We start from the raw sequence: 20,883 nt of genomic DNA, 5'->3' as shown, positions 1-20,883 counted from the left end.
ACACACACACACACACACACACACACACACACACACACACACACACAAACATTTCCTGTTTCCAATATTGCCACAGACTTTGCTCAATCCGAGGCCTGACTGAGTAGCTGCGTCAGGGAATGGGGAAGGTCGAAGTGTACTCCATGTGGGTACAGCTGGATCACGCCTATGCTTGTGAAATGAAGCATCGAGTTCAGACTGCCAAACCCCTTCTTCTCCTCCACAGATCCCCTTATACAATGTCCTTAGACTTGGGTGCCTCAAAGATAGACCCACGCACCGACCCACACTCAAGAGAAAGGGAGCAACTATCCAAGGGGATGCATTAGGAATACAGAGGATCACTGAATTTAGGGTGAAGAAATGGTAGAGATGATAGAGTACATCGTCTTCCTTTTTACAAATGAAGACAGTGAGGAGCAGAAAGGGAAGTGACTGTCCCACAGTCATTCAGCTAATGAAGGAGCAGAGCCAGGATTTAGACCCAGATCCCTTATTTCCAAATCTGCTGCTCTTGCCCGGGAATATATCCAACCAGTTCTTGCCTTGGAGGGCCCTGAGACCCTCCTGGGGGGAGGTGTAAAAAGGGGAGGAGAGTGGACTACCACTCCAGGGAGGAAGTCCCTGCAAAATGTTCTCAGCATGACTCAGAGACAGGTAAGGCTCTGGCCATGACAGGCCTGGCTTTCCAGACACCGAGGCAGCCAGCGCCGCTCAAGCCCTGCCTCACCCCAAGGGCTCCTTTCTCAGGAGTCCAGAGAATCATCATCAGTCCTTCCAGCCCCACCCTACCCCTTAGAGGTCCCAGTAAATTACTATTAGCCCTCCCCCAAACACAGACAAAGCGACACAGAGCTGGATAAGGGAACGTTAGTGCCTCCCGTCTGTACAAAACACCTCCGTAGCTGTTTTTATCACATGGGATCCTCACAAATGATGAGGGCAACATAGGAGGCACCCCCATTTTATAGAAGAGGAAACTGAAACCCAGAGAGGACAAGGTCGGGGAATAAGAACAGAACATAGGCCTCCTGATAACCAGGGCAGGGCGCTTTCTGCCCCTGGAAACCATTTGGAGCTGGAAGAGAACCAAAAGATTATTTCGTCCAACCCCCTTCCTTTTATAGACAAAGAAATGAGTCCCGTTTAGATGACTTGCCCAAGGTACACAAACAGGAACTGAGGGAGGCAGGTCCCGAACAAACCAAGGCCTCAGACTCCAAATTCAGGCCTAAGTGAGTGCAGGAATGACACAAGCCTGAACACACATTCCCAGTCACCCCCACCCAGCTCCCCACACCCACCAAGCCAGTCTCAGGAGGTGGAGCAAGCAGGTGAGCCAGGCTCCCGGAGCCAGGCACCATGGTCCCCAGACCTACTAACAGGAGGGATATCAGACCCTTTGCCTGGGAAGACTGGGCCTGGCCCCAGGTTCCCCAGACTCACTGGGCTTGCTTTCTTCCCTCCTCCTGCCCTTCGTACCCTCTCTAAGCCCCAAAGGAATCTTGGGGAGAGGCTGGGGTGGGAGGGAATGGGGTAGACAGGCCTGTGCAGCTGGGGTGGAGGCTTCCGCCGACACAGGTGTCTGCCCGCCACACCCCCACCCTCCCCTCCTGCCCCGCTGCACCAGCACATACTAGCTCATCCAGGATGAAAACATGGGTGGGTCCCACCTTAAGCACCGGCTGGGCTCATTCAGGACTACAATTAAATCGAACATTTATAAAAAAATGGACTCTGTTTCCCATAACAGTCACAGCCCTTTGAAGGGGGGAGGGCAGTGTGGTACAGTAGAAATTACACAGGCTTTGAGAGACCTCCCTGCGCTTCAGTCTCCTCATCTATAAAAGGGGGATGGACTAGATGGCCTCTGGCTCTGGATTGATCAGTCCTAGGTCTGTGGTCTTTAATGGGTCTGCTCTAGACAGGGAAGATTCTCTGCCCTCGCTCATAATCTATTTTGCCTGTTTGTGTCCTGGCCACAAAGTCAACCGGGGGCAAATCTATAACTTGGCCACATCCTGGTCTAACCACTAAGCAATGGGGAATCAGTAGATGGTTCTTCCATTTACTGTGTGACCCTGGGCAAGTCAGGAAAGCCTCTGTTTCTCCAACTGTAAAATAAGGGTCTTGGAGGTCCTTCCACGCTCGATCTAAGTCCATGATCCCAAGAACGGGGGTATCTGCCCCAAAGCCAGGGGAGCACTGGGAATAGCAGTGGTGAAATTCAAAAATGGAGACTGTGGAACACTCGGGGGACTGGTCTGTAAAAGGTGGTGTGGGGCCAAGGAAGAAGCTTCTCCCACCATGGAGCTGGATATGCCCAGTCTCTTACTGCCTGGGGGTCTGTTTTTTCACTAGGAATGATCTGTATCATTAGTAAAAAGAAAGGACATTCCCCTCTAGCATCATGGCCTGCCAGTGCTGCTTGGAAGTAGGGATGGGCTAAGTGACTCACTCTCCAGCTACTGAATTGAGGGGGTGGAAGGAAAAGTAAGAACTGGGCTGACCTTGCCCCTCTCCCTCAAACAGACAGGTAACATTCCTACTTCACTTAATCTCGCTGAGCCTCAGTTTCCCCACTGGTAAACTCAGCATTGGAATTTCAAAACAACAAAGTTTGATGGAAAGAATTTTGAAAGAAATAAGGATTAGGAAGCCTGGGTTCTAATTCTGACTCGACTAGTAACATCTCTAGTGGCCTTGGTTAAATTACTTAACTTCTCTGAATCTCAGTCACTTCACACGTACAATGGGGATGAAACTAAACAAACAGAGGCAGCATGATTCAGGGCAAAGAACTCTGGCAAGTCAGAACACCTGGACTCAAGTCTTGGTTCCATCACTTAACTATTTGACTTTGACCAAATAACTTCCCTCTTCATCTCCTTTCTCTCCTGTAAAATGTTAGGTTTAAAAGAAAAATCTACGGTGGGGCTTTCTTTTATGAACAAAACAAAAAAGCATCCCCTCTTCCCGTTTGAAGATTCGTAGCTTATTTCAAATAGGGCCCATCAAAGTACTCTTGTGTTTATTATCCTCTGTTAATTAAAATAAAATTTTAATTGCCGTCTTTTGTTTTGACATCTGAGAAAATGGGGATATGAATCTCCGCACTGCCTTCCTTCCGGGGCTGTCTTGAGAATCCGATGAGCCAATGCCCATGAAGAAAGTGCTTTGTAAAGTATTAAGTTTGGAACTGATGGGAAGGGCATTCGGACAATGGAACACAGAACTTCAGGTGCTAGTTCCACAAGCGGTCACTGGCAGAGTCTGAGCCAAAACCCCAGGGCAGGTTTGTTGTTATTATTGTTGTTTTTAGATTCTCTAGAGACTAGCCCAGAGGTTCTTAACCAGGAATCCATGGAGAGATTTCAGAGGATCTGTGAACTTGGATGCAAAAAAAATATATACATATATCTTTATTTTCACTAACTTCTAACTGAAATTTGGCATTTCCTCCAATGATTAAAAAACGTGATTCTGAGAACTCCATAGGCTTCAGCAGACTGCCCAACGGATCTGCGATGCAAAAAACCTCACATCTGGTGAACCCTAGAAGTTAACATCAAAACTCAGAGACGGCTGGCAGTTGGTTTCTTCTGGCCCCTAAGCAGGTGAATCACTTAACCTGGCCACAAGGGGCAGCTTCCCCAGTTATCTGACCAGAGAGAGACCTGGAAAGCAGAGATTTGCTTTCTCATATCTCAGACTAAAGGTATAGAATGGGGGGAGGGGATCCAAGGGGGAGGCCGGTGCATAGTGTTTGAATTTGAGGGCTGCACTCTGTCAGGCACCTAGTTGTTTAGGAGTTTAGCCCCTCATGAAAGAGAAGAAAGGCGGATTTGAAGTTAGAAGACCTGATTTCAAATTCTGCCCCATTACTACCTGACTGACTTGTCAGGATCATAGATTTAGACTTGAAAGGGTCCTCAGACCTAGTACAATACCTCACCAAGAGGAGGATGAGGAACAGTGAGGTATCTGGGGTCCCCCAGGAAAGGGCAAAAGAGGCCTGAGCCCAACCAATGCTAGAATGGCATGGAGCTTGGCACCATGTGCCGAGAAGGGAGGTGCTGGTGCTCCTTCACACACACACAAGCTCACACTCCACCCACCCCACCTGCCTGACCATGTCCCAACGGAGCTCTGCAGCCATTACTCCCAGCCCCAGGATGTTTACAAACTCCTGCACCTTGGCCTCAGCACATGCAGAGAGGACTCTGAAACCTCCCAAGTCAAACCTAGAAAGGACCCTGGAGCCCCCATCCCCAAACCTAGACTCTCTCAACCCCTAATCCTTTGAGTCCACCCTTTTGGGGGAGGGGAGACATGGACCTAAGCCCTGCAACTTCAGCCACCGAACCCACCTTCCTAGGAAAGGCCTAGACTGGGCTCCTAGCACCAAGCCTTGGCTAGTGTTTGTTTGGGGCAGGGGCTTTCTATCCTCAAAGCCAAGGTCCCTGGCCCCATCCTGGGGGCTGCTTATTGCACCAAAACCCCCAACTCACACAAAACCCAGAGACCATCTCCCTGCTCCAGGGGAAGGGGCACTGATGTAGCAGGGGTCAGAGCTCAGAGCAGCAGCATGCGGTATTAAAATGCTGCCAGATGGGAAGGCAGAGGGCCTAAGCTCCAATCACACATCTGTGTGACCTTGAGTGAATCATTTTTACCTCATTGGGTCTCAGCCTTTAACTCTTTTCTGTAAATTGAAGGGATTAGATTAGAGGAGAGGTTCTTAACCATTTCTGTGTCTTGGGCCACTCTGGCAGTCTGTTGAAGCCTATGGACCCCTTCTCGGCATAATGTTCTTTTAATTCACAATTGAAGGAGACGCTAAATTTCAGTTCAAGGTTAGCACAAAAAAAAAAAAAAGGAATTATTCCCCATCCAAGATCATAGACCCCCTGAAATCTCTCCACAGATTCCCTTGTGGGGTTCATGGGTCCCAAGTTAAGAACCCTTGGACTAAATGATCTCTAAGATCCCTTTCAGCAATAAAATCAATGATTCTAGAGGCTAGGCTTGGGAGGTGTGTCTTCTAAAGAGGACTTAGACCAGGCTCCCCAATCGGAAGAAAAGAAATTGTCCTACTCTTGGGGAGATAGACGATAGGAAGGGTCCTGGAGGTGGGTGGGGAAACGATCCTCAGAAAAGGTTATTTGCCCACCCTCCCAGTAGCTGAGTCAGAGCTCAGGCTATGGTGTAATCAGCCTTTGGTGTAACCTTGGAAACTACCTAATAAATCGGGGGAATGGGGCCTAGGCAGAGGGTGAGGCTGGGGCTGGGGCCAAGTCTAGAGGAAGTCTCCTAGAGCTGGGGCGTATTCTTCCCTCTTCCAAACAGATTAGCTAGGATTCCTGACCTTACCACCCCTCTAGACCCCTGGCCCCCATCCCCCCACCCCCAGGATCTGACAATCTCACTTTCCCATTTCTTTGCCATGGCTTTAGACCTGGAAGTGAAGACCTTTAGATCATCTAATCCCCTGGTTATAACCATTTGTGCCATTTTGTTCCATAATCTGGTGAAGCCTGATACCCTGGGACTTCTTGCCTTCCTTCATGATTGATGGAAATGTTAAATTTCAGTTAGAAGTTAGTGAAAATAAAGATGTATTTTTTCCCCATCCAAGTTCACAAGGCATGTTAAAAACCCCTGATTCTAATCCAACTACCTCACTTTTCAGATGAGGAAACTGAAGCTCAGAGAGGCAAAGAGATTTGCTTGGGGTTGTGCCATAACATATGGCAGGGCAAGGATCTGAATCTTGGTCCTGTGATGCCAAGTCCTGGGGAAGGAGTAAAAGGGTAAGGATTCTCTCCTCAAACTTTGCCCTGGCTCTCTCTAATTTTCTCAGCGGAGGAAAGAACCCGGACAGGATTCTGCCCCTTGAGCACCTCAAACCAGTGGTTTTCCTCCCTTTTGCCACCCCTCCCTTTTCTCTTCCCGTCCTCCTGCCCAGGCTCTTCTCCCTTCCCCTTCTCACCGGATCTGGGCAGTAGCTCTGGGGCTGGAAGAACTCCACTCCTCGCTCCACACGCTTCTGATTGGCCTGAGACCCACAGCACCTCTCCATGCCACTATCAATGAACTCATTCAGTTTGGTTATGGGAAAGGCGCAGACAGCCGATTTGTGGTGGGGCACTCGGCTCCCCTCCTGGCTCACCGCAAAGGCCCCAAACAGCACTTTCTGGCCCTCGGGGACACCTAGATCCGTGGCCAGCGAAGACCCCACGCGGGCCACGTGGGCTGCTTGAAGCACATTATAAGTTTCCTCCTCGGTGTTGGCCACCTGTCTTCTTCGGCGCCGCCTCTTGTAAGAAAAGCGGCAATCAAGGACCAGCTCTCGGTATACCCCCAGATCCGTCTCAGTCGCACTAAGTCGCACTAATCGAGTATGGAAAGTGGTGGAAACTTTCAAGGACTCTGGCTGAACTGTTAGGAAATAGACATAGCTGCCAGAGCGGAAGGTGTAGACGTATTCAATGGGATAGGTGGCCAGGTACTCGGGCAGCACAGACAGAGCAGGGGCCCCGGGGGCAAAACCTTGGAAGTTTGATTTGAGTCTGCGGATGGACACAGAGCGGGGACTATAGCGGGAGGCCACAGTCTGGTTCAGGGTGGAGGCCACATAGAAGTAAGAAGACTGGCCTTGCTCAACCACAGTCACCTGGGTGCCTAGTGGGCTGGCTACGCAGTCGGGGCAATCATGAGGACTATTGTCTGAAGCGGACCAGAGGCAGGAGGTCTCGCCCAAGTGGACTGTCCCATCACGAAGCTCCAGCTCATGAACAAAACAGCGACCCAACAGGGAGGAACCACAACTGTAAAGCCAGGGTAGATCAGGATCCAGGACCAACACGGCGTTGTCTGTGTCTCCGCCGGGCAGTGAGGGCTCTGACCCCTCACATGCTGTGCAGGACTCGCAGCTGGGCTGACCGGCAGGGCCTGTGACCAGTGTCTGGAGCAGCTCCAGCCTGGCATTCAGCATGTGCAGATGGTTCCTAGTGGCCACAAAGATGGCCTGACCTTCGTCATAGGCTACCACTCTCTGGATGGGGGCAGCAGCCTCAAAACTAGGCACCACGTACTCGACGCTGAAGTTCCGGGAGGCAGCGTACAGGATGCGGGGACACTGCCAGGACTCCCCTAGGGAAGGTGGCCCCTGTGCCAGGAGGAGCAGCAGTAGACGGAATGAGAAGGACCCCATGGCAGGGGTGGGGACTATCAGCGGGGCCAAGGAGCAGGCATGGCAGGCAGCATCCTTCCTAAGCTAGGGAGATGAGGGAGGATCAGCAAAGATTTTCAGCCCCTCTAGAAGGGGATCTCCAGGACAGGGTCACCCAGCTTTCCCCCTTCCCAAGACAGTCAGGCCGTGAACGATCAGGACTTGGATTACGGCAGATTCTTCCTTAGGAAAGGGCCCCACAGTGCAGGGTCTCCGGGGGAGAGGGGGGATGGGAGTGGAGTGATGGGGCTCAGCTCCCGTTGGGCAGGAGTGCCCCTAAGATTCTTCCCCAAAGTTGGTCTGGCCCTGAGTGCCGGAAGAATCACCCTCCCTTTCCTCTGTTCCGCCCCCCCCCCCATTTTCCAAGTAATGGACCCCTAGGAATCATACCTGTGATAGGGGCAGGGGCTGAGGCAGCCAGCCAGAAACAGGAGGGAGCTGCTTGAGTCTCAGTATGTCCCAGCCTGGCCCGCTTAGATCACTCACCTGTGGCCTCTTCAACTCAGGCGGAATAAGGCAAGATTGGCCCTGCAGGCGGGGTTGAGGGACTGAGCCCAGCCTGGGAGGGCAGGAGAGGGCGGAGCCCAGGAGGAGGGGCAGCGGCAGGGGCTGGGCTCCCCGGACTCCTCCCCACTTCCCCTGCAGAAGCCTGGAGGCTGGGGATAGGAAGGTCCAAGTCCTTCCCTGGTCCTCCCCCGGTCCCTGATAGACAATGGGGGAGGGGTGGGGATCTGCGACCGGGCTCCAGTCTCCAGAGCCCGCTGCTGGTGCTGGGAACTGTGTCCAGGGGCTTTCTTTCCACTGGAATGGAGAACCAAAGCCACACAGACCACTGAAGGCAGCCCTATAGAGCTGCCTTAGATAGAGTATGGAGTCCTGAATTCAGACTCAAAAGATGTGGATTCAAATCCTGTTCCCACTTGCTCACTATCTCACCCTGGACCACTCATTGGTGCCTTGGCTTCTTCATTTGTAAAATTGAAGCCGTTCAGACTAGGACTTTTCAGCTCCCTTCCGGCCCTAGTTCTTAGACTCACTACGGGAGGAAGTCAGAGAATTATATCATTCCTCTCCTCCCCAAACTCCTCAAAGGAGTCAGAACCCAAGTCTGACTCCGGGCAGGAAAAAAGGAAGGGCACTGTTCTAGGAGCAGGCTTGGGAGAGCAGTGAAAATGAGAGGGGAGAGATATTGGGGCTACTGCCCCCAAAAGGGCAACGAGTGCCCTGTGTATGTATCCCCTGGCTGCTGGGGTCTAGGGCCACACTTTAGAATCACACTTTAGAACGTCAGAGCCGGAAGGGACCTTAGGGAGCAGAGGATCACAGATGGAAGGGAACTTCAACGGAGTCTATTCCAGGCCCCTTCATTTTACATTAGAGGAAACTGAGGCTCACAGAGGTTATAAGATTTGTCCCATTCTATTAAGTCAGACTTGACAAATATGTTGCAGGGTCCAGGCTGCAACCCTCTAGAGTATAACCCAAACCAGATTAAAATGTAGTTCTCATCTGATTTTAATGTCCTTGTGTGTGTGTGTGTGTGTGTGTGTGTGTGTGTGTGTGTACACACACACTGTGGTTTTCTAAGTCAACATGTAGCCCATAGGGATCCTTATGTATCTTCTAGTGGTCCTGTTTTTATTTGAGTTTGACACTCCTATATTAAGTGGAGAGTCAGGATTCAATCTCTGGTCTTTTAACTCTGCCTCTAGTGTTCTCCATTTCCCACACTGGTACTTGTCCTTCCCCCAAGAACTGCCCTGAGCATCCTCAAACAATTCTTCAAGGACTCACATTTGTAAAAAATGGAGTCGAAGTGGAGAGAATGGGCCCCAGGTACAAAGATTGCACCCCGCCTCCTGCCCCACCATTTGGAAGCTGGGCCACTTGGCATGGAGGAGGCATCACATGTTTATGAAGAATAGACCATACAGGGGCAGAGAATAAGTGAATCTTAGCAGTAAAGAATGGTTGGCATCAGGGTGCCCAGGATGTGTATGTGTATGTATGTAGATAGAGACAATCGAGATGGGGAGGGCAAGACAGAGGGCACCTGCAAGTCCCACTTCAGTCATCCTGACCTGAAGACCTTAGTAGAAACAAAATCTTGGCCCAGTGAGGTCAAGAGAGGCCTGACAGAAACAGAGAAAAACAGACGGGTAAAAGCAAAAATGAGACTGGAAAAAAAAAAGAAAAGAAAAGAAAAAGAAAAATTGGTGGACCAACAGAAGGTACACACCCCTCTGACCCCATGGTGGGGAAAATGCTGGGGAAGCCTCAGAAACCCTGGGATCACCTCTTATCAACCTGCTAGAGACAGGGAGGGGCAGCAGAGAAAGTCAGGCCTGAAACTGGGGAAGCGGTGGTAGAAGGTGGGAGGTAGGAGGTGGGAGGAGGGAGGTGGAAGAGGGAGGTGGAAGAGAGAGGTGGAAGAGAGAGGTGGAAGAGAGAGGAGAAAGAGAGAGGAGAAAGAGAGAGGTGGAAGAGGGGCAAAGTACCCTGGGCTGGGAGCCTAGAGACCTAGGTTCTAATCCTGGACAGTCTTCTGCTGTCCAGACTGTGATTCTCTCTGATTCTATTCTCCAGTCTCTGTGTGTCTCTGCCTCTGTTCTCTCTCCATATCTCCTTGTCTCTTTCTATCTCTGTTTCTTTTTCTATCTTTGCATCTGTATCAGCAAGAGCAGTTGGCAGGCTTGGCCCAGGGGATACAGATTTTTCAATTTCCGCAGCTGAACGCCCCCCTCATTTGGCCGCCTTCCTGGTTGGGGTAGGGGGGGAGAGTCAGCTCATATCATTTCCTCCCCCCTCCTCATGGCTCACGTGTCCTCTACCACCACCAAAGCCAGCAGCCCTGAGGGTGCTGGGAAGCTGACACTGCGTGCAGTCATGTCACATGGGTTCCCTGAAGGAGAATTTGCTTCTTCTCAGGCACACGCCTCACCCACATACACATGTGTATGAACACATAGTTACATGTGCAACAGAGGTGGACATACAGGTACGTAGATAGATCGACATGCTATACACATGTATTTCATGTGTACACATATCTAATATCAGGAGCTAGCATTTTTGGTGTGCTTTAAGATTTGCAAAATATTTTCTTAACTATAATGTGAGGTACATATCACAGATATTATCTATATTTTATAAATGGGGAAACTGAGGCTCCGGGATATTAAATGAGCTCCCAAGATCACTTAACTAGTAACTGTCAAAATCAGGATTCAAACCTGCTTCTCTTTCGGCTCCACACCTAGCACTCTTGCCTCTACATTACATTGTCTCTCATGAGCGGACACACACACACACACACACACACACACACACACACACACACATCTTGGATCTCACAAATTCATTATTCAGTCTAGGAACTTCCCCCAGCTCTACCTCTTCCATCAGCCATATGGAGACAGCTGTGTGTCTGGGGAGAGCCCAGAAGCAGGGCTCTAGGATCTCAGTCTCATCTCTGACTTCTTGCCTTAGTTTACCCATCTCTGAAATGTGAAGAGCCTGTGTTCCTCAGTGCCTATTGCCAAATCTTGGGAATGAAAGGGCCTCAAAGACCCAGGACTTGGGGGAAGGTAGATAAAAGCTACTAGAAGGGCAGAATCTGGGACTCTCAGGCCCTTCTCCCCAAGAGGATGTCCAGCAGGATTGGGAACATTCTAGGAATAACCTCCTTTCTAGGTTGCCCTGGGGGGCAGCTAGGTGGTGCAGTGGATAGAGCACCAGCCCTGGATTCAGGAGGACCTGAGTTCAAATCCAGCCTCAGACACATAAAACTTACTAGCTGTGTGACCCTGGGCAAGTCACTTAACCCCATTGCCTAACCTAACAAAAAAAAAAAAAAGAAAGAAAGGATCTAGGTTATTCTGGGCTTCCCCCTCTGCCCTAAGGTGTCTGTCTATCAAATAGATTCAATTGGTACAAGGAGAAGGTAGAGAAGAAGGGAAAAAGGTGAAAACTCTTTCTCAGGGTGGAAGGAATTGGTGGGGGCAAGGAGGTAGGAGTGAGACCTGGAGAACCTCCTTTATATGGAGTCAGAAAACCTCAATTTGAATCTGAATCCTGCCCTTACTTACATGATATCAGCCAAGTTAGTGAGCATTTATTAAGCATCTACTATGTGCCAGGCACTATGCCAAGCAGTGAGGATACAAAGAAATGTAGAAACAAACAAAAACAAACCCAAACCAGACCCTGCTCTCAAGGAACCTCTCTTGCTCCTGGTTTCTTTAAGAACAAAGAGAAGAGAGGTTGATTTATCAGGGACTGTTAACCTTTGTGTCACCGACCTCTTTGACAGTCTGGTGAAATCTATGGACCCCTTCTCAGAACACAGTATGTTACTTTATAAAACAGAATACAGAGGATTACAAAGGAAACGATATTGGAAATAGAGTTATCAAAATATTTTTAAAAAACAAGTTCCTGGGGCAGCTAGGTGGTATAGTGAGTGTATAGAGCACTGGCCCTGGAGACAGGAGAACCTAAGTTCACATCCAGTCTCAGACACTTTACACTTACTAGTTGTGTGACCCTGGGCAAGTCACTTAACCCTAACTGCCTCACCAAAAAAAAAAAAAAAAAAGTTCCTGATCCCCAGGTTAAGAACCCTCGATCTGGTACTTGACAAAACCCCTTCTAGATATGCTGTGATTCCAACTGATTTTATCCTTCCGAGAATGACTTTTCTAGGGAGAATTCCTAGGGAGAAGACTTAAGGGAAAGCCAGTATCCTGTTCTGTTTGGTTTGGGGGTGAGTGGGGGAGGAGGGAAGTCAGAATTACTAATATCTTCCGTAAGGAGTCATGTTGCATAGTAGAAAGAGCCCTGTTCCTGGAATCTACCCAGGATTAGCTGTGTGACATTGGACAAGTTCCCGTCCCTCTCTGAGATTCCTTTTCCCTTATCTGTAAATGGTAGAGGCATGGTGTTCAGATTGACATAGAGAATCTCACCGGGGTCCATTCCAATTCTAGCAAATTCGTCCTCGCTCCCGCCTCCCCTCTCACCCCTACTCAGTACCACTTCAATTAGGAACCGAAAGACCCCTTGACAGCCTCCTTATTTAAAGTGGGTCAGAGGCAGAGACAGCCCAGCTGGTCCCCTTCCCCAGAGCTCCCGAATCAGGGCTTCCTAACGCCCCTGAATGAATTCTCTCAGGCAGCCCTGCTGATTTCCCCGTGCACATGCGTCCCTGAGACAGCCTGTTCCCCAACAGCCTCCAGAGGATCAGCCCCCATTGCTCCTTGCCTCCCCTTCCCCTAAAGAGTTCACAGGGTAGGGTTCCCCCAAAACATGCCTTACAAGAGGGTGTGTGTGTGTGTGTCTGTGTGTGTGCGCGCGCGCGCGCGCGTCCGCGCAGGATTAGGACTTCGGTGTTCCAGTCATTTTCATTTTCATCATTCTGCCTGAGACTCAATTTTCCCTTCTGTAGAATAGGTGACATTTCTTGATGAATAGAATTGGGGCGGGGCGGGGGGGCGAGAATTCTCTAAGGAAAATGGTTTCAGATTCCAGGGACAGAACATAGCTCAGGCTGTGTGGGATGGGCGTGGGGTGAGGGAATTAGTCCTATTCAGTCTTCCTCCTTAAATTACTCCTCCCTCCTAAATACCGCAGAGTGCTGCCTTCCTCGTGGCCTTGCTCCTCAAAATTACACATTCCATTTCCTCAGCACTGAGGTATTTAAACTCTCCCAGATGCCTTTATATGTATTTATACAGCGTCCCAAAAGTCTTGGTGCCATTTTAGCCTACTACTAAAGCTTCTTTAATACTTTAAAACGACACCTTTAGTTTTAAGCTATTTAAGCTTTAATGGCTTAAAACTGTACCCAGACTTTTGGGATAATGTGTATTTAGGAGCTTATATTATTTGCTATTGGGATTGTGCATCCTCTTCTCAGAACAGGAGCTCCCAGAGGATGAGACTATATCTCTCACCCCATCACAGCTGCCACCCTTTTTAAGGACTTTCTAAAGGCAGGGTCAGTGTCTCCACTCTCAGACTGGGGCTCTCCAAAGAGCAATCTCAAGTCCATGGGCTATGTCCCTGACTAGGCCCAGTAACTCAGTTTCACCTTCTGCAGGTGGGAAGGAGCCCCATCTGTCTGCCCTAAGGGTGTCCAGGGATCTTACCAAGGACAGTCCCTGGGGAGCTTAAAAGCTATCCTGGCCCAGAGCCATCACCTGCAAGATCTTGGATAAAGGTATTGATGGCTGGCCTGCACATCTAGCTCATTAGATTTTCAGATGACAAAAAGCTAGGAGGGCTAGCTAACAACAATACCTGGTAGCTGGCATTTCTGTGTCACTTTAAGACCAGCATAACACTTTACTTACATTATCTCATTTGATCCGCATAACAACAACCCTGTGAGATTGAAGCTATTATTATCCCCCCACCCACCCAAGCAGATGGGATCACTGAAGGGTGACCCCCTCTTTAAATTATTGTGTATTTATTTAACTGTTTACATCTGTCCTCAGTAGAAAGTGAGCTCAGCCTAGGGGCAGCCACCCAGCTGAACTCTCTCAGCATTTCCCTCCAAACAACTTTAAAATGACACCTCAAATCAAATGTTGGAGGGGCAAAGTCAACAAAAGATCAGGGTGAGACATTTTTCCAGTCCAAGAAAACTTAAAAAGGTGGCAGAAGTCCATGACACCGGTGTGGAAGCCTGGCCAGAGCCCACACACCTGCAGCTGCAGCAGCAGCATCCGGAGCTCTCAGCCCAGAGACAGTAAGAGAGTAGGTAGGACAACTGACCCTTTACTGGCACTGGTACTTTACTGGCACAGCTGGCACTGATTGGTAACTTTATTGTCCATACACAGTTCTGGGTTGCAGTTCCAGAGAGCAGAGGAGCACTGGTAGTCAGTCACAAGGGAACAGGGGCCCCAGTCACAGTTCTGAAGTAAAGAGGAACGCTAGAGCTTGTGGCTGCTAAGGGACCAGGGGCCCTTCCTGGGTAAAGACCAGGAAAGCAGTGATCACACCTCTCCCAGGATCATACCACCTTGGAAGCACCAAAAACTTGCAGACCCCCCAGAACTAGCTCTGAAAACGGTAGCACAAAAAAGCCAGAAGCTTGGGGTAGTGCCTACGCACCCCAAGATGAGCAGAGTCCAACTCTAACATAAAGTTCAGTGAAGAAATAGTCAAGAAAAAAGTGAACAAACAACAATTAAAAAAAAGAATTTTACCATAAAAAGCTACTACTGTGGCAGAAAAAACCAAGACATAAACTTGGAAGAAGACAACAATGTGAAAAGAGCTACAAAAAAAGCCTCAGAGAAAAACGCTGATTGGACCCAAGGCCAGCAAGAATTCTTGGAATAGTTAAAGAAAGAGATAAGAGTGGTAGAGGAAAAATTGGGGAGAGAAATGATAGTGATGCAAGAAAATTACGAAAAGAGAATTAACAGCTTGGTAAAAGAGGCACAAAAAGTACTGAAGAAAATAACACCATAAAAACAGAATTTGGCCAAATGATAAGAGGCATAAAAATTTACTGAAAAGAAGAACTCCTTTGGAAAAAAAAAAAAAAGCAGAATTGGCCAAGTGGCAAAGAAGGCACAAAATCTCACTGAAGAAAATCATTCCTTAAAAATTACTAATGACAAAAAAAAATTACTAATGACTCCATAAGACATGAAGAAAACAATAAAACAAAGTCAAAAGAATGGAAAAAATAGAAGAAAATGTGAAATATCCCTTTGGAAAAATAACTGACCTAGAAAACAGATTGAGGAGAGATAATTTAAGAATTATTGGACTACTTGAAAGTCACGATCAAAGAAAGAGCCTAGATATCATATTTCAAGAAATTATCAAGGAAAATTGCCTTGCTATTATCTTAGATACAGAAAGTAAAATAGAAATTGAAAGAATCTACCAGTCACATCCTGAAAGAGATCCCAAAATGAAAACTCCTAGATATATTATAGCCAAATTCCAGAGCTCCCAGGTCAAAGAGAAAATACTTCAAACATCCAGAAAGAAACAATTCAAATACTGTGGAGCTGCAATCAGGATCACAAAAAATTTATCAGCTTCCACATTAAAGAAGCAAAGGACTTGGAATATGATATTCCTGAAGACAAAGGAGCTAGGATTACAACTAAGAGTCACCTACCCAGCAAAAGCCTAATCCTGAGTATAATCCTTGTGGGAAGGGGGGAGGGGGGCATAGATATTTAGAAATAGAGGACTTTCAAACATTGCTGATGAAAACACCAGAGCTGAATCGAACATTTGACATTCAAACAGAAGCCTCAAGAGAAGCATAAGAAGGTAAACATGAAAGAGTAATCTTAAGAAACTCAATAAGGTTAAACTGTTTACATTCCTAGACGGGAAGATGATACATGTAACTTCAAAGAACTTTATCATTATAAGGGCAGTTAAAAGGAGTTTATATAAACAGAGGGCATGGGTATGAGTTGATTACGTTGGAATTATCTCCAAAACAAAATGAAGGGATGAGAGAAGGATACACTGGGAGAAGGGAGAAGGATGAGGTAGAATAGGGAAAACTTTCTCACATGAAGGAGGCATAGAAGGAGGAGCTTTTGCAATGGAGGGGAAAGTGTGGGAGTAGTGGCAGGCAATGTTTGACCCTCACTCTTACTGGAATTGGCTCAAAGAGGGAAGAATATATATATTATGCGTGCGCATGCGCGTGCGCGTGCACACACACACACACACACACACACACACACACAGTTTGTACCCAATAGAGAAATAAGACGTGAAGGGGATAAGGGATAAGGTGGCGATAAAAGGGAGGGCAGATTAAGGGAGGCAGTATTTAGAAACAAAATAGATTTTTGAGAAGGGATGGGATAAAAAGAGAGAGAGAGAAGAAGAAACAGAAGAAAATGGGATGGGGGAAAATACACAATTCGTTATCATCACCATGAATGTGAATGGGATAAACTCACTCATAAAATGGAAGCAGACAGCAGAATGGGGATTAGAAACCAGAATTTAATATGTTTTTTATAACAGACATCCTTAAAACAGAAAGTCACATACACAGTTAAAATAAAGGACTGGAGCAGAATCTCTTATGCTTCACCTAAAGTAAAAAAGGCAGAGGTAGCAATCACAATCTCAGACAAAGCAAAAGCAAAAAGACCTAATTAGAAGAGGTAATCAGGGAAACTACATTTTGCCAAAAAGGTAGCATAAACAATGAAGTAATATCAAAATTTTTTTACAAGTTTCTTTGATAAAGGCCTCATTTCTAAAATATATACTTAGTATAGAACTGAGTCAAATTTATAAAAATAAGAGCCATTCCCCAATTGATAAATGGTCAAAGGATATGAACTTTATTTCAGAAAAAATAAAAGCTATCTATAGTCGTATGAAAAAATGCTCTAAATCACTATAGATTAGAAAAATTCACATTAAAAGAATTCTGAGATACCACTTCACACCTATCAGAAATGACAAATGTTGGAGGGAATGAGGGAGAAATAGGTACACTAATGAGTTGCTGGTTGGGGGCAGCTAGGTGGCACAGTGGATAGGGCATCGGCCTTGGAGTCAGGAGGACCTGAGTTCAAAACCAGCCTCAAACACTTGATACTTACTAGCTGTGTGACTCTGGGCAAGTCACTTAACCCCAATGCCTAGCAGAAAACAAAACAAATGAACTACTGGTAGGATAGTGAACTGGTTGAATCATGTTGGAGAACAATTTAAAGTTATGCCCAAAGGGCTATAAAACTGTGCATACCCTGTGACCCAGCAATACCACTATTAGGTTTGTATTCCAAAGGGATCAAAGAAAAAGGAAAAGGACCTATATGTACAAAAATATTTATGGCAGTTCTTTTGGTGGTGACAAAGAATTGGAAATTGGAGGGATGCTCATCAATTGGAGAATGGCTAAACAAGTTGTGGCATGTGATTGTGATGGAGTGCTATTTAGCTGTGGGAAATTATGGGTGGAGGGTGGTTTCAGACATGACAACACCCATGTGAATTGATGCAAAGTGAAGTGCGAAGAGCAGGGAGGTCATTGTGCACAGTAATAACAATGTTGTAATGATGATTATCTGTGAAAGACTTGGCTATTCTGATCGATACCTTGATCCAAGACAATTCCAAAGGACTCCCAATGAAAAAATACTATCTTCCTCTAGAGAGAGAACTGATGAACTCTGAGGAGAAATTGAAGCATAATTTTCTTGCTTTATTTTTTTTTTGCTTTTTAAAAAATATGGCTAATATGGACATATGTTTTGCATAATTTCACATGTATAATTGATATCATATTGTTTGCCTTCTCAGTGGGTGTGGGAGAGTGTGGGAGGGAGGGAGAGAATTTGGAACTCAAAATTTAAAAAGAAAAGAATGTTGAAAATAAATAATAAATTGAAATGTAAAAAAGAAAGAAAGAAAGCAAGCTCCTTGACAGCAGAGATTCTATTTTGTTTGTTTGTTTGCTTTTTGTCTTTAGGCCAGCATGATATTTTGCATGTAGTAGACACTTTAAAAAAATGCTTGAGGGAGGGGGAGAAAATTTAAAACTCAAAATCTTCTGCAAGTGAATGTTGAAAACTAAAAATAAATTATCAAGAAAAAATAAAAATTAAAAATGCTTGAATTGAATTTTAAAAAGTGATTTTGATCTTGGGAGGTGACCGTCCTGCTGTAGGCAGCTAGGAGGTACAAAGGTACAGTGGGTGCAGTGCTGGGCCTGGAGTCAAGAAGACCTGAGTTCAAGTGCCTCCGACACTTTCTGGCTGTATGACCCTGGGAAAATCACTTTAATCTCTATTGGCCTCAGTTTCCTCATCTGTAAAATGAGTATAATAATAACACCTTCCTCCCAGGGTTGTTGTAAGGATAAAATGAGATAATAATTATAAAGTGCCTGGCATATAATGAATGTTAAATAAACATTAACTATTATTACTCCATCCCAGCCAAACCACAATTGGAGTATTGCGTTCAGGTCTGGGCATCAAATTTTAGGAAGCACATTGATAGGTATCCAGAGGAGGGCAACAGGATAGCAAAGGGCTGTGAGTCCATGTCATAGGAGGATGCTCTGAAACAACTAGGGAATTTTTTGCCTTGGATTCAGAAGGGGGTCGATTAGCTATCTTCAAATCAGGGCTTCCTGGTGAAGTAGAAAAAGCACAGGATATAGAATCTGGGAACCTGAGTTCTAATCCTGGTTCTGCCACTCTCACCCTGTGGGACCTAGGAAAGATCACTTAACCTTTCAAGGCCTTGGTTTCCCCATCTGTAATATGAGTGAGTTGGTATGGATGACCTTTAATAGTCTTTCCAGCTCTGAACCTATGATTCTAAACATTGGAAGGGCTGTTTCATAGAAGAGGGATTAGTCTTCTGCTTGGCACCAGGAGTCACCACTTAGATCAGTGGATAGAAGCTGCAGAGGCAGATTTGGGTCTAGTATGAGGGAAAACTTCCAAACAGCTAAAGTTAGCTAAAAGTTAGCTTCTTCCCCCTAGAAGTCATGAGTTCCCATCATTTGAGGCCTTCAAAGAAAGGCTTGATTCATTCATTCAACATTTTTAAGCACCTACTAAGTGCTAGGCATTGTAACACAAAGACAAATCAAAACAGCCCTTGCCTTCAAGGATCTTACCATTCTTTTGGGAAGAAACAACCCATACATAAATATGTCAAAATTCTAAATATATATCTAAATATACAAATATCTAAAAAAACAAATGCATAGTAATTTGTGGAGGGGATGGAGAGAGGGCATTAGCAAGTTGGGGGATTCAGGAAAGGCCCGGTTGGAAAGTGGCAGTTGAGCTGGGTTTTGAAGGAAGCTAGGAGGTGAAGAGGATAAGGAGTGATGTATTCCAGCCTGTACAGATGCATGCAAATAAAATGGCTGGTTGTAATTAAGGGAGGCCGGCACTTTGTCAATACATGACTTTGAGTTTTATCTTAGAGGCAACAGGGAGCCAGTGAGGTTTCTTGAGCAGGAGTATGACAGATTTGTGCTTGAGGAATATCAGTTTGATAGCTGTGTGGAGAAGGCCAGGGAGGCCACTCCCATTTGACAGATGGAGCATAAGAGCACGCCCAGCTCAGGATGAGGGCTCAATAACCAGGACAGAGGTTAGTGTTGTGAAGAAAACCGGTCAGGTAGGGTCTAGAGGGTTGCTTGTTCGGGTACAGGTTGGGCTAGGTGGCCTCTGAGGGCCTTCCCAATTCTGATGAATGAATATTCTGCAGCTCCTTGGTTCCCCGCCCATCCAGAGACCCTGTGGAGCAGTCTGGCCTCTGCTTCCCTCTTGTGGCTATTCTTGGCCATTGCAAACAGGAGAACCTGTTTCAGCCTTCCCTTTTTTGCTCTGAATGCCCAATCCAGGCCACCCTTCCATTAAAATTCTTGTTAAAATGCCCTGTCCCCTTTTCATCAACACAAAGGAATGATTCACTAATGGCTTAACCTCAGGCAGTGTGGTAAAGTTGGTGGGAAATAAATTTCTAGGGTTGGGTCTCTAATCACCAGCCTGTGTCCAGAAGGCCCTTCCCCCTATCCCAACTTCTTAGACCAATAGGTTCTCAGAGAATGGTCATTTTGAGGAGTCTGCCAAGTCAAAACTATTTTTGTAATGCAACTAAGACATTTTAATTTCTCAATATTTATTTGAGATATATTTTGTTGTTTGGTCGTTTTCAGTCATGTCTGACTCTTCATGATCCTATTTGGGGTTTTCTGGGCAAAGATACCCTTCTCCAGCTCATTTTACAGATGACAAAACTGAGGCAAACAGGGTTCAGTGACTCGCCCAGGGTCATTCAGCTAATAAGTATCTGACGTCAGATTTAAACTCAGGTCTATTTGACTCTAGACCCGGCGCTCTATCCACTGCACCACCTAGCTGCCCTGATAGATACAACCCGTATAAAGAAAAGCACTTTGGGGAGTCCTCAACAAATTTTAAGAGAGTAAGAAACCCTTAAGAGACAGCTAGGTGGCAAAATGGATAGAGCACTGGGTTTGGAATCAGGAAGACTTGTCTTTCTGAATTCAAATATGGCCTCAGATATTTACTAGCTGTGTGACCCTGGGCAAGTCACCTCAGTTTCCTCATCTGTAAAATGAGCTAGAGAAGGAACTGGCAAACCACTCCAGTATCTTTGCTTTTGTTTTTGTTTTTTTTGGGGGGGGCTAGGCAATGGGGTTAAGTGACTTGCCCAGGGTCACACAGCTAGTAAGTGTTATGTGTCTGAGGCTGGATTTGAACTCAGGTGCTCCTGAATCCAGGGCCAGGGCTCCATCCACTGCGCCACCTAACTGCCCCCTCCAGTATCTTTGTCAAGAAAACCCCAAATGGGGTCATGAAGAGTTGGACATGACTGAATAACTCCAATAAGGGGTCCTAAGATCAAAGAGGTTGAGAACCACTGCCTTAGGCCGATTTCCCACCTCATTAGGCCACGGGGGTCTTCAATTCTTCTTCCTTTGTTTGGTTAGTAGGGAAATCATCTGGCCAGGCTAAGGTATGTAGCAAGAGGAAGCTAGGCTGGTTCATGAAAAAGAGCTGGGGGTTTTAATGGACTCCAAGCACAACAACGCTGCGTAGCAGCAGAAGACAGTCGATGCGCTCTTAGGTCTCTTTATGAGA

At 46.6% G+C, this 20,883-nt stretch overlaps 1 protein-coding gene across 9 annotated transcripts in view; it reads right to left on the bottom strand.

Annotated features, from left to right (window-relative positions):
- MST1R (macrophage stimulating 1 receptor) overlaps window positions 1–7,779 on the bottom strand; it is a 32,706-nt gene extending 24,927 nt beyond the window's left edge. For 6 of the 9 annotated variants that reach the window (XM_027837084.1, XM_027837088.1, XM_027837086.1 and 3 more), the window contains exons 1-2: window positions 7,625–7,710; window positions 5,993–7,279 (exon numbers count right to left, since the gene is read on the bottom strand). In XM_027837084.1, the coding sequence (XP_027692885.1) occupies window positions 5,993–7,216 (1,224 nt within the window). In that variant the 5' untranslated portion in view covers window positions 7,217–7,279; window positions 7,625–7,710. Of the gene's footprint in view, window positions 1–5,992; window positions 7,280–7,624 lie in introns of all 9 variants that reach the window. The other 3 variants (XM_027837082.1, XM_027837085.1, XM_027837083.1) reach the window with 3 other exon arrangements.
- Between the last annotated feature and the right edge of the window lie 13,104 nt (window positions 7,780–20,883).

The sequence above is a fragment of the Vombatus ursinus genome, unplaced genomic scaffold (genome assembly GCF_900497805.2).
Source record: "Vombatus ursinus unplaced genomic scaffold, bare-nosed wombat genome assembly UNPS02014820.1, whole genome shotgun sequence".
NCBI classification, from domain to species: domain Eukaryota; kingdom Metazoa; phylum Chordata; class Mammalia; order Diprotodontia; family Vombatidae; genus Vombatus; species Vombatus ursinus.
Note: the sequence above shows the minus strand (reverse complement) of the source record. Positions and strands in the feature narration are given on the sequence as shown.